This window comes from Ambystoma mexicanum, chromosome 1q (genome assembly GCF_040938575.1).
Source record: "Ambystoma mexicanum isolate Mex_15411 chromosome 1q, UKY_AmexF1_1, whole genome shotgun sequence".
Classification (NCBI taxonomy): Eukaryota; Metazoa; Chordata; class Amphibia; order Caudata; family Ambystomatidae; genus Ambystoma; species Ambystoma mexicanum.
Window position 1 is genome coordinate 1,218,818,802 of NC_090922.1, and position 18,758 is coordinate 1,218,837,559.

Here is an 18,758-nt window from a genome sequence, read left to right on the forward strand (position 1 = left end):
GCACCCATATATTCTCCTAGGAGCGTGAGGTATTTATAAACTCACCCCCCTGCCTTCCATGTACTAGATCCTGCAGCCTGCCTCTTACATGCAGTTAGATGGCCTCTCTTTGGTGAGGCCCTGCGGCAAACGGGTCTTGTCTGCACGACCACCGCCCCAATCCACCCCCCGCCCTATCAAAGGCAGTTCGCACCGGGGTACTTGTGCTGGCAAGTGGAGCTGTCAGGGAGCGATAAAGGCCAAGAGGTGCCAAAGACCATGTACACTTCAAAGTGGTCTATAGAGCATGGGTTGTTGTTCCCATGTCTACCTCCAGACCCCGTGTCTCCTGCCAAGCATCCCCCCTCACGCTGGACGCCCCCCTGCAATCCACATAAGTGTGTCTCCATTCACGAGTCTTCCTGTGTCTTGTCTGCATGACCACCGCCCCAATCCACCCCCCGCCCTATCAAAGGCAGTTCGCACCTGGGTACTTGTGCTGGCAAGTGGAGCTGTCAGGGAGCGATAAAGGCCAAGAGGTGCCAAAGACCATGTACACTTCAAAGTGGTCTATAGAGCATGGGTTGTTGTTCCCATGTCTACCTCCAGACCCCGTGTCTCCTGCCAAGCATCCCCCCTCACGCTGGACGCCCCCCTGCAAACCGCATAAGGCCACGACATATACACGTCATTCATTCACAAACACACCCCTGTTTCGAATTCTTTATAACCCACTTCATATTTCTAATGAGAACTTCTTTGCGCTTTGCTAGTCAACCCGTGAAGGTGCTGGTTATCTGCTCTTCGTCTCTGTGAACTTCCGTGACCACTTCGAGGAAACTCCTCAGTTTGCAACCTGTGAACTGCTCCCTGTTCTACGACAAGAAACTACTCTGATCCCTGCATCTAACTGTTTGTTCGTCAAGGTAAGGCCATGTACCATAATCATTTTGCGTCCAATTTCTTTTCGTTCAAGACAGTACATGCAAGGAACTAGTCACATGTTCTGAGTTTACATTGGTATTCATAGAGAATTGTTGATCTTTACTTTTCAGAACTTTCCACAATGCCTGCCTGTTCCATTGGCGGTTGCCCTTCGAAGACCCATAATAAATCTGAAGGTACTATAATGCATGTTTTCCCTAAGACAATAGATCAGATAAGAGAATGGGTCCGATATTGCGGATATCCACCGTCTGAGCTTGAAAGTAGAGTCCTAGAAGTCTTTGCGGACAAGAGGGGTGATCGATACCGCATCTGCAGCAGGCACTTTAGCTCAGACATGTACTCCACATCATTGCTAATAAAGAAGAACACACCGCGAGCGAGGCGAAAATTGCTCTCAACCGCTATTCCCACTCTATTCGTCCACATCCCTCCACTGGTGAGTCAAGTTTATGTATTTATCTCTCGGCCTTGCGGAAGTGTGTAGCATTAGCTAACAATAATTTCCCCATTTATGTATCCACTCAATATGAAGGCGGAAGATTCTCCATCCGTGTCGTTATTGCAGTCATCAGCCACTTCAAGCGCCTATCGGGTAATCTTACTTGGCTATTCTGCCACTGACTTGTTTTAGGCATGTAAATCAATAGTTTTAATTTATCGTGTAATTATTTTACCTAATGGTACACCCTTGTACTCGTCCTCTAGTCTTTGTTTTCAGTTATAATTATTGTTATCCAAAATAATGCAAGTACTGTCTTTCAGGGAGATGCTGAGGAGTCCAACGTATTGACGACAACCGTTGATGTCACTCAGATGCTCGAGGTACGTTTCCGGACAGTTCCATCGATGGAGATCATCAGATCTTGCATTCTTGTAGCGTGATTGTTACACACAATGTTTCTTTCGTTTTTAGCCATTGATATGTCCTTCTGTCGTCGCCCTCCTATGTGTCTTCTTTTTTCAATATTGTGTTCATTACTAATGAAAGTCCTATGTTTCAGGGAGTCGATGGAGCATTAGTCCAAGAAGAAGGGGGAGCATGCAGTTACGGGTCGGCGCAACAGCTTGCAGAAGTGTGCACCGCAGTTACATCGTCCCTCGATGTTCTTATGCATTTCGAGGTATGGATACTGACAGTTCGATCAAGCGAAATCATATGACGTGATTACATCCGCTATACTTCCTTCTTTATTAACGCAAGTACTATGTTTCAGGGAGATGACGGAGCTTCTTCTACAAGAACATCACCCCTAGTAGTTGATGCAGATCTCTGGGTGGTGACACTTCCAACGATCGAGCAAATCGAATCATATTTACATATCCATTATTTATTTTAGACAACTGATCATTTGTGCAGGTCTATTTAGATGAGCCGTTGACGCCTGCACAAAGTTTATGTTCTTTTTAACAAAATAGAAAACCATACTAATGCAATTAATGTGTTTCAGGGAGTTACTGAAGCATCATCTTCAATAATATCATCAATGGACGTCTATGAGGAGCCCGAGGTATGGATCTTGACAGTTCCATCTAACTAGATCAACTATGCGTGAATAATTGTCGTTTGAATGTTCTACACAAAGCGTTCATTCGTGTTTTGCTATTGAGATGTACGTGGGTATTGGTCCCCAAGTACATTTTGTGTTTTCAATATTATTATACATACTAATGAAAGTTCTATGTTTCAGGGAGTCGATGGAGCGTCAGTGCGTGATGGATGTGCTTATCATGAAAATATAGTCGTTGCAGCGCAAGAGGAAGTGGAGACATGCACACACAAGTCGGAGCAACAGCGTCCTGATGTTGAAGTTCGAGGCAAGAAAGTTTCAAAGAAAAGAAAGCAAAAGAAGGTTAGTGTCCTGGTCACTATATTATGTTGTTTTTCACTGTTAATAGTTCAATACTGTAGGTTGTGTTTAAACTGAACATCCCTTTTCCAATCTGTCCTCTAGTTGCAAGTGGGTGTACGAACTAGATCTACACAGACAGTGAAGCGAACGAGAGATGTTGCTTGTCAAACCTTTTGGCAGGGACTTGAGACTGGAGATGCATCGTGCCAATGGGAAGAATATCAAGTGATTGACAACGGAGCTATACCACCACCAGCCATTGATAGTGAATGTCCTCCTGGTAGTTCGGATGCAGTCGGAGATCAATTTACAGAATCCACACCCGCAAAAACTAAGACCGCGAGAAAGTTGAAGAAATTGTTTTATTCACCCATCGCCGGAGAAGGAACAGATGTTGCAATGGAAGAGAATGAAGTGGACGACAATGAAACACCATCAATATCACTGAACATAGCGGAAGACGATACCTTTCATGTGAGTGACATGTCCTCAACGCTACAGGCCGAACCAGCTGGGATGCAGAGTGACAGTATAAGGAAAGAGGCCAAATTCATTGTATTCGATAGTTGTTTGATTGATATTATTATTCGGATGAAATGTGGGCATTCGGTTGGTGGGGAAGTATGTGGGGAGCCATTGATTAATGTGACTCGTGCAATTCGAGGCACTAACCTTAAAATACATGCCACCTGTACAAAATATCATCCTTTCTCATGGTCTGCACAACCCATGCTGGGGCAACTGCCAGCAGGCAATCTACTTTGTGCAGCGGCTGCACTTTTTAGTGGTTCAAGTTTTAAAAAGTTAGAGTCTTTCTTTCAGTTTGTGGGAATCCATTTCATTGCGAAAACTCAGTTCTACAAATACCAAACCGATTATCTATTTCCAGCCATTAGCGAAGCTTGGAGAATGGAAAAAATGTCTATTGATCGTACATTCGCAGGCAAACGGTTCAGGCTAGCCGGTGATGGACAGTGCGACAGCCCAGGATTTTCAGCCAAGTACTGCACCTACCACTTTCAGGACATGGAAAGTAAGAAAATTGTGAGTTCGGTGGTCGTGCAGGTGTCACAAAGTACATCCTCAGTGGCCATGGAGAAAGTTGGCTTTGTAGCATCATTGCAAGAACTACAATCGCGGGGAATGGTGATCGACCTGATAGCCACGGACAGACACGTTTCAATTGCCAAGACAATGAGAGAAGAGTACAAAAATATAAATCACCAATTTGACGTTTGGCATCTTGCAAAAACAATCAATAAAAAAATGTCGGCTGCAGGTAAAAAAAAAAAGATATGCAAGGTATTTCACAGTGGTCCAAGTCAATCAGCAACCATCTTTGGTGGAGCTCAAAAACATGTGGAGGGTCGTTGGAAATCCTACTGGAAAAATGGCGGTCAGTAATGCTACACTGTACCAACGTTCACCGTTGGAACACAAACCAACATTTCCACAATTGTGAACATGGCCATTTGTCCACAGAGGAGGCACGGAAGAAGAAGTGGTTGATTCCTTCATCACCCACTCACAAAGCCATTGAAAAGATTGTATTTAATAAAACTATAACAAGAGATTTGAGGGGACTCGCGGAATTCTGCCACACAGGAGATTTGGAGGTGTTCCACAATATGTGCCTAAAGTACAGGCCAAAACGATTGCATTTTGGCATGGAGGGCATGATAAATCGGACTCTTCTAGCGGTCTTGGCACATAACCATAATGTTGGCCGTCAACAAAGTAGGATGACCGGAACTTTAGGGACGCTTCGCTACAATAAGGCCTTCACTAAAAGAAGTAAACAATGGGTGATCAAACCAGTGTTTGAGGATATGCAATATGAGTTTATTGAGAGACTTATTGTGGATGTCATAGATAGGCACATACATGGAGTTGTGAACGAACCTGTGCAGGGGACAACTGCATTGCCACCCAACATTGCCTCTGTTCCATGTCCACCTAAAGAAGAGCTCATTGAGAAATACACATCACGGTTTAAATGATTGTAATTTGATTGTCAGTTCTCTCGAGTCTCCTCATGTCGCAGGCCCATTGAATATGTGTAGCTATGTATTGTGTAAATAAAAGTGATTGCTCAGTGTACATGCAATGTGTCTATCCAACCTTGTTCATTTGCGCATTAAATTAAACCAAACAGTAATATAAATCATTTTTCAAAAAATATAGAATGTCTCCGTATTTATGGTTCTCTGGGGCTGCAAAGCACGCATACAAAATGCAAAGATGGAGTATAAATTTCAAGTCTTGTGAGATGGCCTTACACTGAATGTAGCTAACTAGGAATGTGTGCTCGTTCAAAGTGAAGGTCAGCTGCTTTGATTTTTTGCTCGGGTGCCGGAATGGCCCACGACTCAGTATAAGGTTCTATTGTTATTTGACCTTGACAGGCCAGGACCATCCCGAAAGACTTCTTTTTGGGGGTGTGGTGCAATAACGTAAGAAACGATAATGAATAAAATTTCAGAAACGGTAGCCATTTAATGTTCGTTCATTAGAAGAAATAACGTCGGCATAGAAGGAGTGGTATTTCGGGGCTGCCCTACGCACAGACACAACGGAAAATGCAAATATAATGTAAGTAACTCTTTAGATGAGTTTATACCGCAATTTAATTACTATACAGTAACTTTAAAGACGGGTTAAGTTGTACTTGTTCGTTCAATGTGGCATATTGTTTTGTACCGCGCACTATCTTGAGGAGAACAATCTCCTTTTACGGAAGCACCTCAAAACCTTACTCTTTGCTTCTGCTTTCTCTCTCCCTCTCCCCTGCTACAACTGGTCCACTGTCTGCGACCTCAGTCCTGGGCCCTTCCACTCTCCACCTGCACTGCCTCCCTGTCAACCCCTGCACTGGGGGACTGTCTCAGTATCCTACAGCCCCCCCCTTCCCAGCACTTGTTCTGCACTTACCTTGCACTCACCACCAGCTGTCCCTATGTATTTATTATTTTATGCTACTTACCTTGTACTCCACTTCCCCCCTCCCCTTCCCCTTGCACTTTTACCTTCCCCCTACCCCTGCACTTGCGCGATCTGAATGACACCTGGCCTAGTAGGATCGTTGTCTGTCTTCTCCTTGTCCCCCCCCCCTCCCTGCCTCGCCACGCCTTGAAACACTTGTGTATAGGCGCGTTGCAAATGCCATATTATATCAGTGACGAAGTGGTCCACTGGCGCTCAGGCGGCTGTGAAAAAGGCGGAGGAGAGGGGGTGGGTTACTGGAAATGACGTATAATACCCAGTTGCACTGTCCTAGCTATGAAATAATTTCCCGACCTAATATATAAAATGAATAATTTTAATAAAGATCTGATGCTGAGACTAATTTCATTTTTTATGTTTTTTAAATAGGTACATCACTCATTATTGTGTGTGTCACGAGTACCAGACACCGGCGGATGGGTTTTTCAACCGCCAGTTGCTTCTCCGCGTGAACAACGTTACCACCCTGACCATTTTATGGGACGATCGCCAAGTACAAGTATGCCCTTACGCGGTACTAACGGCTAGATGCAACATACAGACCGTTGTGGTGGCCTAGTGCCTCGTTGTTGGAACAGCCATGCGATTATCAGTGCGACCGAAGAGCTTATTTTATCGTAAACCAACACCCTGTGTACTGCACACGAACATCGCTTGCCTCAAGACGAACTATTTTGGATCGAGAGCAAAGAAAAATGCAAACCGCTGAATATTCTCTAAACATTTGATGTCCAATAAATGTACTTTGCCAAATGTACAATCTTGCAGTTTGCTTTTAAACCACAGCTTCATATTCCGAATTGTGGCGCTGTATTGTGAGATGATCTAAGACCCTGTGTACAGCAAAGGAACATCGCGTGCCTCAAAACGAACTTTTTGGAACGTGAGCAAAGAAAAATGCAAATCGCTGAATATTCTCTAAACATTTGATGTCAAATAAATGTACTTTACCAAATTTACAATCTTGCGGTTTGATTTAAAAGTACAGTTTCATATTCCGAATTGTGGCGCGCTGTGTTGTGAGCTGATCTGTGTTGATTTCCGGGTTCTGTGTGGAGTTGCGTAGAAGACGCCTGGGCGCGTCTGCCTACGCAGCACAGTCACGTCACGGATAGAGGCGGGGAATATGAATGTTTTGATAAAGTCTGTTTCAGGGGCGGGGGATTTGATTTAGTGCCGCAAAAGCAGGTGAGCCAGGTCGATGGGGGGAAATGATAGGATTATCAGAAAATGGCGGCTGATTTCGAGTGCGTTAATGGACGAAAAGTCGGGTAAGGTCCATAGGAAAGTTTTCTACCATCTACCGATTTATGCTTAAAACACATGGCCGAACCGTAGGGACAATAAAAAAAAAGTCCCGGAACTATCCTTTAAAGGAATGGTGCGCTCAGAAATATTAATTGCTAAAATGATGGACAATAGTCTAAAACATAGTTTAGACATTTTGAATGAAAGTTCCTATGTAAACACTTTGAGCAAACGAGGCTCAAGTGTTTACATAGGAGCAACCATTTTGCGATTTCAGGCAACCTCCTCAGCTCTGCCCTGGCGGCACTAAAAAAGCAGCAAAAGCCCCTACTGGGAGCTTTTGCTTACTGCAGCCAGAGCAGAGCTGAGGAGGCTGCCTTCACTAAGTTTTTGGTGATCCCCAAGCTCAGGGAAGCACAGAAAACACAAAATGAAGGCAAAAAGCTGAGGCGTGACAATTAAAAATACAACATTGTTGTATTTGTGATTGCCGTTGCTGGAAAACCACAGAAATCATAAATACAACAATGTTGTTATTCTGACTGCGGCAGCTTTCGCGTGGAGTCTCCTGGGCTCCCCCCAACCCTGAGGGAGTCCAGGAGACTCAAGCGAAAGCTGTCGCATTCAGAATAACAACATTGTTGGATTTGTAAATACTGCGGCATTTACAAATACAACAACGTTGTATTTCTCACTCAGGGTTGGGGGAGCCCAGGAGACTCCACGCGAAAGCTGCCGCAGTGAGAAGCACTGCAGCATTTTAAAACACCTGCGTTGTCTTTATGCCTGCAGCAGTTTTCACTTTGGGGCTCTCGGGCAAGAATCTCAATTTCGAATCCTGCAAAATTAACAAAATGTTTGTATCTTGCACAAAATTTGATTTGCTGCACATTCAATCCTAGTTCCTGGTTAACTAGAGGCAACTCCTGCCTAACTGGTTATGCCCAATCCCAGGAGCTGCTCTTTGCTCAGCAAATCCTATTTATTATTTTTTTTTTATTTATTGCATTTGGGTGTACGCCCAAACCCTTGGGTATCACGGCGTAGTTACATATATCTTCGTTAGCAAATTAAGGTTACATACATCTTAGATTACAGCCGAGTACATATCTTAGTTATCAAGTCTGGGTTACATACAATTTGGGTTGCAGCACTATAACAGGCGTATATAACATAGTCTATCATATGACGTAGAAATGATCTAGTGTTGCTTGCTATTTACCGTCTAGGGTAAAGAATGTTTAAGAGAGTATTAGTACTTGGTGAACAACCAGGTTTTGAGTAGTTTTTTAAACTTAAGATAGTGAGGTTTCGTTGGCTAGAGAGTTCCAGATACGGGGGGCTGAAATGGTGAAGCTGGCATTACCTGCTCTTATGGTGGTGAAACGGGGAATGTGCAGTTGGATATTTGCGCTGGATCTGAGGAATCTCGATGTGGTTTTGCATGCAATGCAATTATTGAGGTAGGTAGGTAGGTAGGGGCAGTGTCCCATAGGCATTTGTGCATGATAGTGAGCGTTTTAGGGAGGATTCTAGACTGTACTGGGAGCCAGTGCGCCTCTCTTCTGTGTTGTGAGATGTGTTCTCTTCTCTTAATGCCCAAAGCTGCTCTGAGGGCTTTGTTTTGTATGAGTAGGAGTTTAGTTAGGTTTTTTTTTTTGGAGGTACCTAGCAGTAAGATGTTACAATAGTCTATTTTGGCTAGGATGAGGGCTCTAGCAAGTGTCAAGCAATTGTCAGGAGATAGGAGAGGCCTGCTAAGTGTGATGAGTTTGGCTGTGTAGGCTGTTGAGGAAGCGAGTGCGCTAATGTGATTGTTTATAGCGAGATTCGAATCTAGGTATACTCCCAGTGTATTGACTTTATGGGAGATGTTAATGTGTGTGCCATCAATCATTATGGTGGTGTAGTCTGGGTGGAGTTTGCCGAGTTTGTTAAGGGAGCCAACTAGGAGAATCTCAGTTTTGTCTCCATTAAGACAGAGGCTGTTATAAGCCATCCAGTTTTGGATGTGTGAATGGTGGCAGTGTCTTGATCCAAATTACCTGTGATGGGAATGAGGATCTGTGTGTCGTCAGCAAAGTTTGTGTAGAATACTCCCATGGCATCTAGTGCTGCGAAAAATAACTTGGTGTAGGCGTTGTAGAGGATGGGGGGAGAGGCAGGATCCTTGTGGTACACCTAGTGGTACTGGGATGGGATCTGCTGCAACTTCCCCTATGGAAACTCTTGAGGTGCGGTCAGAGAGGAAGGATTTTATCCAGGTGGTAGCCTTATGTGAGAAGTGGAAGTTAGTGGATAGGGTTTGGCAAAGTTTGTCATGGTCGACCAGGTCAAAAGCCGCCGACAGGTCTAGGAGAAGGAGGATACACAGTTTGCCAGAGTCCCTGATGGCATCCATCTGTTTTTTTAGGTCTAGTAGGGCAGTCTCTGTACTGTGGCTGGTGCGGAAACCTGATTGTCTTTCCCCTATTAGGCGATTCTGTTCAAGATGGTGTTGTACTTGGGAATAGGCCATGTTGTCAATGTTTTTAGGAGGAATAGTACTGTTGTTATTGGCCTATAGTTAGTGGGGACTATAGGGTCTAGGGAAGGTTTTTTCAAGTAAAGGTATGACCCAGGCCGTCTTAACGGAGGCTGGAATTTCACTGGAAATTAAGGATTCATTCACAAAATTGGTGATGGTGGGAGCTAGTATGGTGGCGCATTCTTTGACTACTTTAGTTGGGTTGCTGTCGCCTTTGCAGTTCGAGGACTTGAGGGACGCTATTGTTTGAAGGACTTGCTCAGTGGTGACTTGAATTCCGGTACATCAGGGCAGATGGTGATGGTCAAAGGGTGTGGGCGGGCGTGGTGGTAAGATCTAGTAGGTTTTTTTGTGAGGCTATTTTATTTTGGAGAGTGGTCACTTTGAAGGCTAGGGCATCCTGAATGGTGGTACACCAGGCTTTACTCGGAACTATGGGGTTAGTGGGGTGAATGGGTGCTTCTAGTTCTTTGATAATGGTAAATAATTATTTGGAGTTGGAGGCTGCGGCTGCTATGCGGTCGTTGAGTGATTCAGCTTTGTCTCCCACAAACTGAGTTTGTAGGCTTTGGCTAGTTTTTGTAGTTTGGTTCGTAGGTCAGGCGAGTTATTTTTTTCTAGTTAGGTGTTTTCCTCTTCTAAGTTCTATGAGTTCATTATTAATCCAGGGGGGTGCTGCGTTTAGCTTCTGGCACCTTGGCTTTGAGCGGTGCTTTGAGCGGTGCTACTTCATCAACCGCAGATACTTTCTGGGCTGGTATTGGCCTGAGGTTTGGCATCGAGTAGATTGTTGAGTACTGGTTTAAAATTTTCTGAGGCGAGCTTACACATATTTCTGACCAGTATGGGTGGTAATTTGCAACTTGCGGTTTTGTGGTCAGTATCTATCTTTTTTGTGAATTTAATTGGGCAGTGGTAGGTGCAGTGTAGTTGGAAGACGTCTGTTACAGTTACTGTGGTATTAAGAGCGAGTACCCAGTCTAGGATTTTTCCTTTGGAATGAGTGGGGGCGTTAACTATTTGGGAGAATTGCATCTCCTGGAATGCCTTTTTGCAGGCTGCAGCTTTACTGTCTACGGGGTCATCATAGCCTAGGTTAAAATCTCCTAGGATGATGTATTTTGTTTTAGGTTTCAGTAGTGGAGTGATTAGAAGAGGTAGGTCTAGTTCTGGCTTGCTTGGGGCGCTGGGTGTTCTGTAAACTATTAGGAAATTAATGGTTTCTTGATGGTTGACGGCTAGTTTGAGGGAGGGAATTTCATAGCCACCGAGTGCTTCTAATTTACATTCCCTAAATAGTAGTGTGGTTTTATGGACGATGGCTACTCCCCCACCTATGTATCAGTGCGGTCTGCTCTGAGGAGGGTATAGTCGGTTGGGGCGGCTAATGTAATCTGAGGACCTGATGCAGCATGTAGCCAGGTTTTCGTGAGCGCCAGGAAATCTAGTTTGAACTCTAGTATGGAGTCATCTATTTCAATTGCATGTGCTCCAAGGGACATTGCATTTAGTAGGGGTTATCTAGTGTTGATGGCGATGGGGGGGGTTGGGTCAAGTGGACTGGTGATTTTGCAGTTTTGAATGGAGACAGTAGTATCCAGGGTTTCGTGAATTATGGGTGCCATGGCGGTAGTGAGATTGTGTGGGGGGGGGGTAAGGGTTGTTGATGGGGAGGTGCTGGCGATGGGTGCGTCCTGAGAGTCTGGAGTTTCTTTTGGATGTGGTGGGGAATGCTGGTTGTTTAGGGAGGAAGGACGTGGGGCAGAGCAGAGGGTGATGTCTGGGGCAAAGGAGCCGGGCCAGGCCAGTAGAGTATGATGGGGAGGTGCTGGCGATGGGTGCGTCCTGAGAGTCTGGAGTTTCTTTTGGTATGTGGTTGGGAATGCTGGTTGTTTAGGGAGGAAGGACGTGGGGCAGAGCAGAGGGTGATGTCTGGGGCAAAGGAGCCGGGCCAGGCCAGTAGAGTACGATATGTATGCCTTTGGTGCAGGTTATGTTGGGGAGAGGGGTGTGTGTTTGGAATATCCAGTTGTTGGTGGCAGGTTTAGGAGTGAAGGTGTTGGTAGGCATGATTTGATGGGAGGTAGTTCTGATGAGTAATGGGATAAGAAAGCGGAGGAAGGTGGGGATGGTAAAGCTCAGGACTGTGGCTTTCCTATGTGTGTGGCTAATTTTGATCCCCGATTTACATATGATTTTCTGTCATTGAGAATAGGACCCATGTTACAGTGTGTGAAATGAAGAATCTGATTTGAAATGTGGACGGTCTAAAGATAGTGAATGGACTGTCACTAAGCATCCAGGATTGTCGAAACAAAAGTATGCTCCTTTGTCGTTTTCTCTCTTTGAAAGCACTTTATTAGAGATATCTTTCTCAGAATGGATGTGGGGGAAAGCACATACATACTAACCCACTAGGCACTGCCTCAAATAAAAGGCTGTTTTTTTAAGTATGTTTTCTATGACATTCAGTGAGAAGTGAATGGAGAATTAAAATGTGATAAAATCTAAGCATTAACCACTGTCTCCATCCAGCAATCATTTTGGATAGTTTACAAAGATACAGATCGTCAGGTTGGGTTTCCTACTATACATTTAAATGTGTGCTCCATGTACACCCCCTTTTCAGAAATGGCCTTACTAATGGGGATGAACCACAGTAAATATTGATCTTGTAAACAAGACTACACTGACCAGCACAGGTTCGGTACTTAGTCCAAGTACTGCTTTTAGAGGCTGGAGTCGGGCAGAAAGAGCAATATAAAGAAACATTTATTTTTAGAATTAGATACTGCTAGGTGCCTGCAACATCCTTATAAACCAAGGCAGATTTTAGATTCACACCACACAATGCAGGAAATGATTTGCCAAATGCTGTACTACTCATTTTATAATATCACAAGTAGTACTGAAATATTAACGAGAGGGTTTGACAATGTGTTGATCAATAAGCACAAAACCAAGCAAAACAATTTTCAGTCATGCAATCAAAATCAATTACACTTACCCATAATTCTCCAAGACACAGCCCAGCATAAGAAATGTTAGACCTATGGCTCCACTGAAGGATAAGGCAACAAGTGCTAAGTAGAAATGAACAAACAAAATTATATATAATTTAAATCACTTTTCTGGAAGAGGCTGAATAAAAAATAAATAAAAAACGATCCAAACCCAAATATAGGTTTCTAATAAAGAACTACATCAACTGGAAATGCAAAAAGTGGCTTCAACTAGAAAACGGGCATCGTCTTACTATGCACCCGAGGGGTGGAAATTGGGATTTGTGGAGCAGGAGCTATAAGTAGCTCCCGAATGTCAGGACGTTCCTCTAACCAGGAGCTACTCACTGTGGCCTAGGAACTATTCATCTCCCATGAATAAGTTACCATAATGATGAATGTTTAATTAATGGATAACTTACATAGAAATGAGCACATACGAAGAGTAAAAGAAATTAAATTCAATTTTTCTTAGGAGTGTGTGGTGGCATTATACTTATTGATTAAAATGACCATTGCAGAGATTGAAAATAAAATAAATACCTGTATAGCAATTTAACATGGAGAAATGCACAACGATTTGAAATGTCTTAAAGATTTGGGAATTTGCTTTACTTTCCCAAAGTATGGCATGCACACAACAATTAACACCCCGTAAAACCCTTTTACAATTGCTAGATTATTCATTTATTGTGCGATTTAGTTTCAACTTTAGCAAAGCTTTACACACAGAAAGAATTTCAAAGAAAAACTTCATATTCAAAACAGTAATCGGATTTTATACAAACAAAATACAAACAAAATGTTTAAAAGCAGATACTTAATACAATTCTAATTCATGATACGATAAACAATCAACAAAAATATTTTTCATAAAATTGCTGCAATAGCCAAATGGCTTCTGGGACGACCAGATGAAGAGGGGTCCAGCGGGACGACAGCGGGCTCAGGGTGCCAAACCTTCCAGCGGGTCATCAGCGGTTCCTCGACTCGGCTTCTTAGTGTCAGGAAACTTAGATCCCATCCTTCATTCAGTGATAACTCCAGAGATCGACATGGCATGGGTGTTGGAGCCTTCTCTTACCCAAAATCTCCTTCACGCCAAAACAAAGGGGACCCAATAGGAGATCTTCTCACATACAGGTATACCATATGTGGACCAATCATGGACCACGGTGGTCCCAGGCCTTCACAGCACACCAGACTCTCTGGCACCCAGGATGTCTATTGGAACCAGACAGTACAGCCCACATCCTGGGGGCGCACACACAAGACATGCAGAAGCCTGCGAAAGCCTGGTGGGAAAATGCATGCCTGAATAAGGACTGACCCGGGTCGGCTCAACCTGGGGAAGGTGAAGGTACAAGATGGCCAAAGGACAGGACAAAGAACCTCGTGGCATAGCCATTTTGGAGCTAGGCCACCTATTTGTGCCAAATGCGGTAACCGCAGTTTACCTGGCAGGAAAGGATTAAAAATACATTAAAAGATAAGCTGCCACCAGCCCTGTCCAAGGCACATCTGCACTTCTCCTAAAAAATCCTTCGAGAGGATATAGGGCTTAAATGACAGGAAGACCCAAGTGCATTTAGAAATGACAGGAAGACCCAAGTGCACGGTACTGCAAGGTGCATTGTGCACTTGCAACATGTTGCAGAAAAGTTGCAACATTGACAAGGACTAAGGGAAACAAAGCCTCCCAGTGCTGACTGTCTTTAAGGGCATGTCAGTTTCCCCATAACAAAGTGAGCAAAAAGCCCAGGGGAGTGCAGCAGAAGGCTGTGCTCCCCTGGCAAAGTCAGAATATGGTGTTTAAGCAAAGCAAACAGTTGGGGGGTACACAACTGGAGGGAAAATCGAACATGGAATGGAAAAATTTAACAGCCTGGTTTCATTCAGATTGTGCAAGTGCGACAATGCAAAGTGAAGGGGGGGGGGAAAGAGTGCCTGGGAGAGGGATGGGGGGGGTGGGGGGGGGGGGGAGTACAATCAGGGCAGCATTGATCTGAGTAAGTGCAGTGTGGCTCTGAGAGCAGCCAAGCAACAAGTCGGCTCAGCAGACAGCAGGGTGGGGAGGAGAGAGTAGTAGAGAAAAAGAGAGAGAAAGAGACAAGGGGATAGCCTTGAGCTGCTTCCGGAACTTCAGGTGGTCCGGCTCAAGTATGAGAGGGACAGGCTCAAGTATGAGAGGGACAGGGAGGTCATCCCATAGGGAGGCACCTGTAGAGGAGAGAGAGAGATCTAACCCCCCCACACTCTGCCTGGAGAAGCGCCTGACCCTCAGAAAGTTTAAAGGTTGCTGAATGAAGGGCACAAGAAGGAAGGTATTTTGGAAGAGAGGTGGATTTAGTATGGGTCACGGCCCCAGAAAGCCTTGTGGATGATGAAAAGGGTCTTGAACTTGCTCCTTGCTGCCACTGGGAGCCAGTGGAAAGAGTTCAGGGCTGGAGAGATACAGTACCTGACAAGTCTTGGAGTCCTGTTCTGGATTAGTTGCAGTGGGCGGAAAGTAGAGGAAGGCAGATTGGGAAAGAGGCTGGTGCAGTAGTCCAGCCTAGAGAGAACCAGGGCTCTGGAAACAGTGAGCTTCTGGGGGAAAAGTGAGAAAAGGTAGAAAACCTATGAGGAGGTGCAGCTAGTAGTAGTCCTTCTGGGCAAGGTCAGTGATGTGAGGAAAGAAGGAGAGAGTGGAGTCAAAGATGACACCCAGGTTATTTGCCTCACAGGAAGGTGAAGGAAGAGGGCCCAAGGAGGGCGGCCAGAGTGAGATGGAGAAAGCGGGAACGGGGTGCCAATGAGAAGGATCTCCGTCGTACTGGCATTAAGGCACAGATTGTTGGTGGCGCACCAATCCTGAATCCCGTCTAGACAGTCAGGAATGAGCGAGAGGGGAGAGGAGGTTGAGGGGGGGCCTGAAGAGAGCAGAGTGTCAACTGCATAAAACTGAAAGTTAGAGGGGATGGTAGCAATCAGGTGACCCAAAGGGGCCAAGTAGACCTTAAGAGCCAGGGTGGAAGGCTAGAGGCCTGGGGGACACCACATGTGGAGAGGGTGGTGGTGTAGAGAAAAGAGCCAAGTTGAACCTGTGAGAGATGGTCCAAGAGGAAGGAGGTCAACCACTCCAAGGCCCGATTTGTGATTCTCACGGCAAGGCATAAAATAAGCAGTGTTGCATAGCATTGGTGATGCAATTCTGCAGGTTTGCCAATTAATTTGAGACTTGTCTAGCACAGCTAGCTATTTAAATTATCCAGTTCAATGAAAGCACAGCTTGGACTGCATTCCTCTTACCCTCAGGGCTTTCTCCACCCTTTCATCTCGGTTCACGGCGCACGTTCAAAGGGGCTAACAGGGAGAGTGCAGCAGTAACCACCTGCTCCACTCTTAAAAGTGCAAAAGACCTGCGTCGGAGTGCTAGGTGAGAAAAGTTATTTTTCAAATAATTGCAAACCAAAAGTGATCTGGATGCATCAAGCAAACTATATCCTGTTTTCAAAAGATCAGTATGTATTTACTTTATTTTTTTTAATAGACCGACATGAACTCAGACTAATTTAAGACAGCTTTTCTTATCGCATATGGACTATAGCCATAAAATGTGTTCTTTAGAGAGACATGACACTTTAACATAGATGTTAATAATGCATACAACGTGTGCAACACTTGAGGGACAAGTGTTTGTAAGTCCTGCAGATCAGCCAATGACCAGGAAATGGTGCGTTTCCTGCTCTGGTAGTTCAGCCGACCACAAAACTGTCAGCTAGTAGCCTTTTTAACCTCACACAGTTAAGTGTTATCTGATAAGAAGTCAGGAACAGGAAATTGACAGACGTGAACAGAAGCACCTTTAACAAAAGTCAAGGCCCATAGGGTACAATGGGAAGCACTGGGTTACAAGTGAGAAATATATCCCTTGATAACAGACAGCCGGCTAAGATAACCTGCAGAAGTATATGATGTGGGATGTTGCAGAACTTCACAAAATGCCATAGATTACAGTGAAGACACTAACAGGTACAGACATCTCGCTTTGAGATGGAAAAAAAACATCCAATGTAGTTTCACCTAGGAGTTCGACCTCGAACGAACAAAGTGACACGCTAGCTCTCACGGTTTCAAACAGCAGATATGACAAACCCACATGTGCAGAGCCACCATTTTACTTGATTGATATATAGCTCAGCACAATAAGAGGAAATGAGGGGAGTAGACTTGCCAGTCCAGTTTCAAGACGGAGGGCCTGGGGAGTAGTGCAGAGCAGTAGCAGCAGCATACGAGCAAGACAGCCAGTCCCAACTACGCAGAACTCATCAACACCAGAAGGAGTCTGAAGCACACACTGCTCTAAACGTGAGCGACAGGTGGATGCTTGCTGTGTGCATGGAGACTTATGGCTTATAGCATAGCTTAATAAGGGATAAAGGTTACCCATGCGTTTAAACTAAACCACCACTTGTTCTATTACTTACAGAATCAAACATGCTCTTTGCCCATATGGCAATCTTGTTCATAGGTGATGTTATGTCTGCTTTTGCTTGTGTAAGGAGAATACAAACCCTCAGAAGAAAGAGGTGAGGGGGTCATATTAAATGTATTAATATGATAACTCCTGTGTCAAGTGTATAATTCAGAGTAACGCGTCAGAGTGGTATCTCTTGGAGTCTAAGACCTTTATAATTCCTGACTGTATACGTTTAGTCATGTGGATGAGCACATGAACATAGACACACCTGTCTTTTAGTGCTGAGACACAGCCTAGGGTGAGTTTTGACATCAGTGACTGATGACCAGGAGTGTGTTTTCACAGCCGGAAACGGGGTGGAGATAAGAAGCTCGTGGTCATGCCTAATCATAGACAATCAAGACAAGACAGTCCTGCAATTCCAAGATGATACATATTTTGTAGTTAGAGTATTGCTAAAGTAAAACATGTCATTGCCTCCAAATGTGGCTCAGAGTGCTAATATTAATAAATATCACTTTCATGGGTGGGCAGGGCTGGAATGCTGTGCTTGAGCCTACCTGGCTCAGGCTTGAGGTCCTTCAGTGGCCTTGCCTTTCCCCGAAAGCAGTATTTAATGCTGTACTGAAACAGTTAATATCAATGACAGGCAAGTGCCATCATATGCACCTGAAGTCACATTTACCTTGCCTACTGCAACACCATACTATATATTTAGTCTCAAGCTATGACTTTCCTTTAACATTATGAACTTTTTCATTCATGAAACTTGTGAACTTCTTACACAGAAAATGATGGGGCAACCAAACAATAAATGAGACTCTGCCCTGTGCAACACCGGCTGCACCAAGTTACACAGAGCCTTAGACTGAAAACTGTTTTCCGAGCCTTTTTATCATATCTATTTATTTGGGTTCATTCATGCAACTAACCTGTACATTTTACACACTCATCTCACTAATCTCTTACTTCAGAGGTACAGAAAATGCTGTATTGTTGCTCCTTTTATGTCTTGGGTAGAAATAACTTCTGGTGACATTAAAAATATCAGTACACAACTGCTAATCAATGTTTGCTATTCAAGAACATTTTAATTAGCACATTTTGCTAATCAATTTATTTTTTTAAATTATGCCTTGCAGAGAGTGATCAAAATGGCGCGATTGACCGTCTCAAAAGCAGAGGAAAACTAGTCATGAGATCACCTAGCCATGGTTTTGCCTTAACTACAACATCCAGATATTTAAAAACGTCTACCACCTCAATTTTCTGCTCATTGATTGAACAAACAAATTTGGTTCCGCACCTCTTGCCCCTCAAGAGTATTCAAAATCAGGATTTTAGATTTAGTTCAGTTGAATATCCTGAAAATAAGTGCCAACAGCTTTCAAAGACCGCTGAATGCCAACAGGGGTGTAATCAACCAAAACCAAATTGTCGGCATATAGGAGGTAATGCACTTTCAGTGAGCCCAATTTTGGTGTATTAGCTCCAATATCACATAGGCAGTATCTACATATTCAAAAGCAACGGGGCCAGAACGCAATCCTGGTGAAGGCCCCGCTCACTATACATCCAACCTGAACAGGACCTCCTTTGGTCAAGTCTGAGTAACGCAAGCATGTCTCGCAATGCTCCCGGACATCCAGCAGCCCTCAGTTTGCTCCACAATCTTAAGCGATTTACACAAATGCCTTACATCTAAAAATGCCAGATACCGCCGTCAGTCTGACGTTATA

The 18,758-nt window shown here is 44.2% G+C and overlaps 1 protein-coding gene across 2 annotated transcripts in view; it reads right to left on the reverse strand.

Moving 5' to 3' along the window:
* The window catches only part of LEPROT (leptin receptor overlapping transcript), a 177,531-nt gene that overhangs the window by 28,862 nt on the left and 129,911 nt on the right, over nt 1-18,758 (reverse strand). For both annotated transcript variants that reach the window (XM_069641977.1, XM_069641976.1), the window contains exon 2: nt 12,563-12,638. In XM_069641977.1, the coding sequence (XP_069498078.1) occupies nt 12,563-12,638 (76 nt within the window). The remainder of the gene's footprint in view (nt 1-12,562; nt 12,639-18,758) is intronic.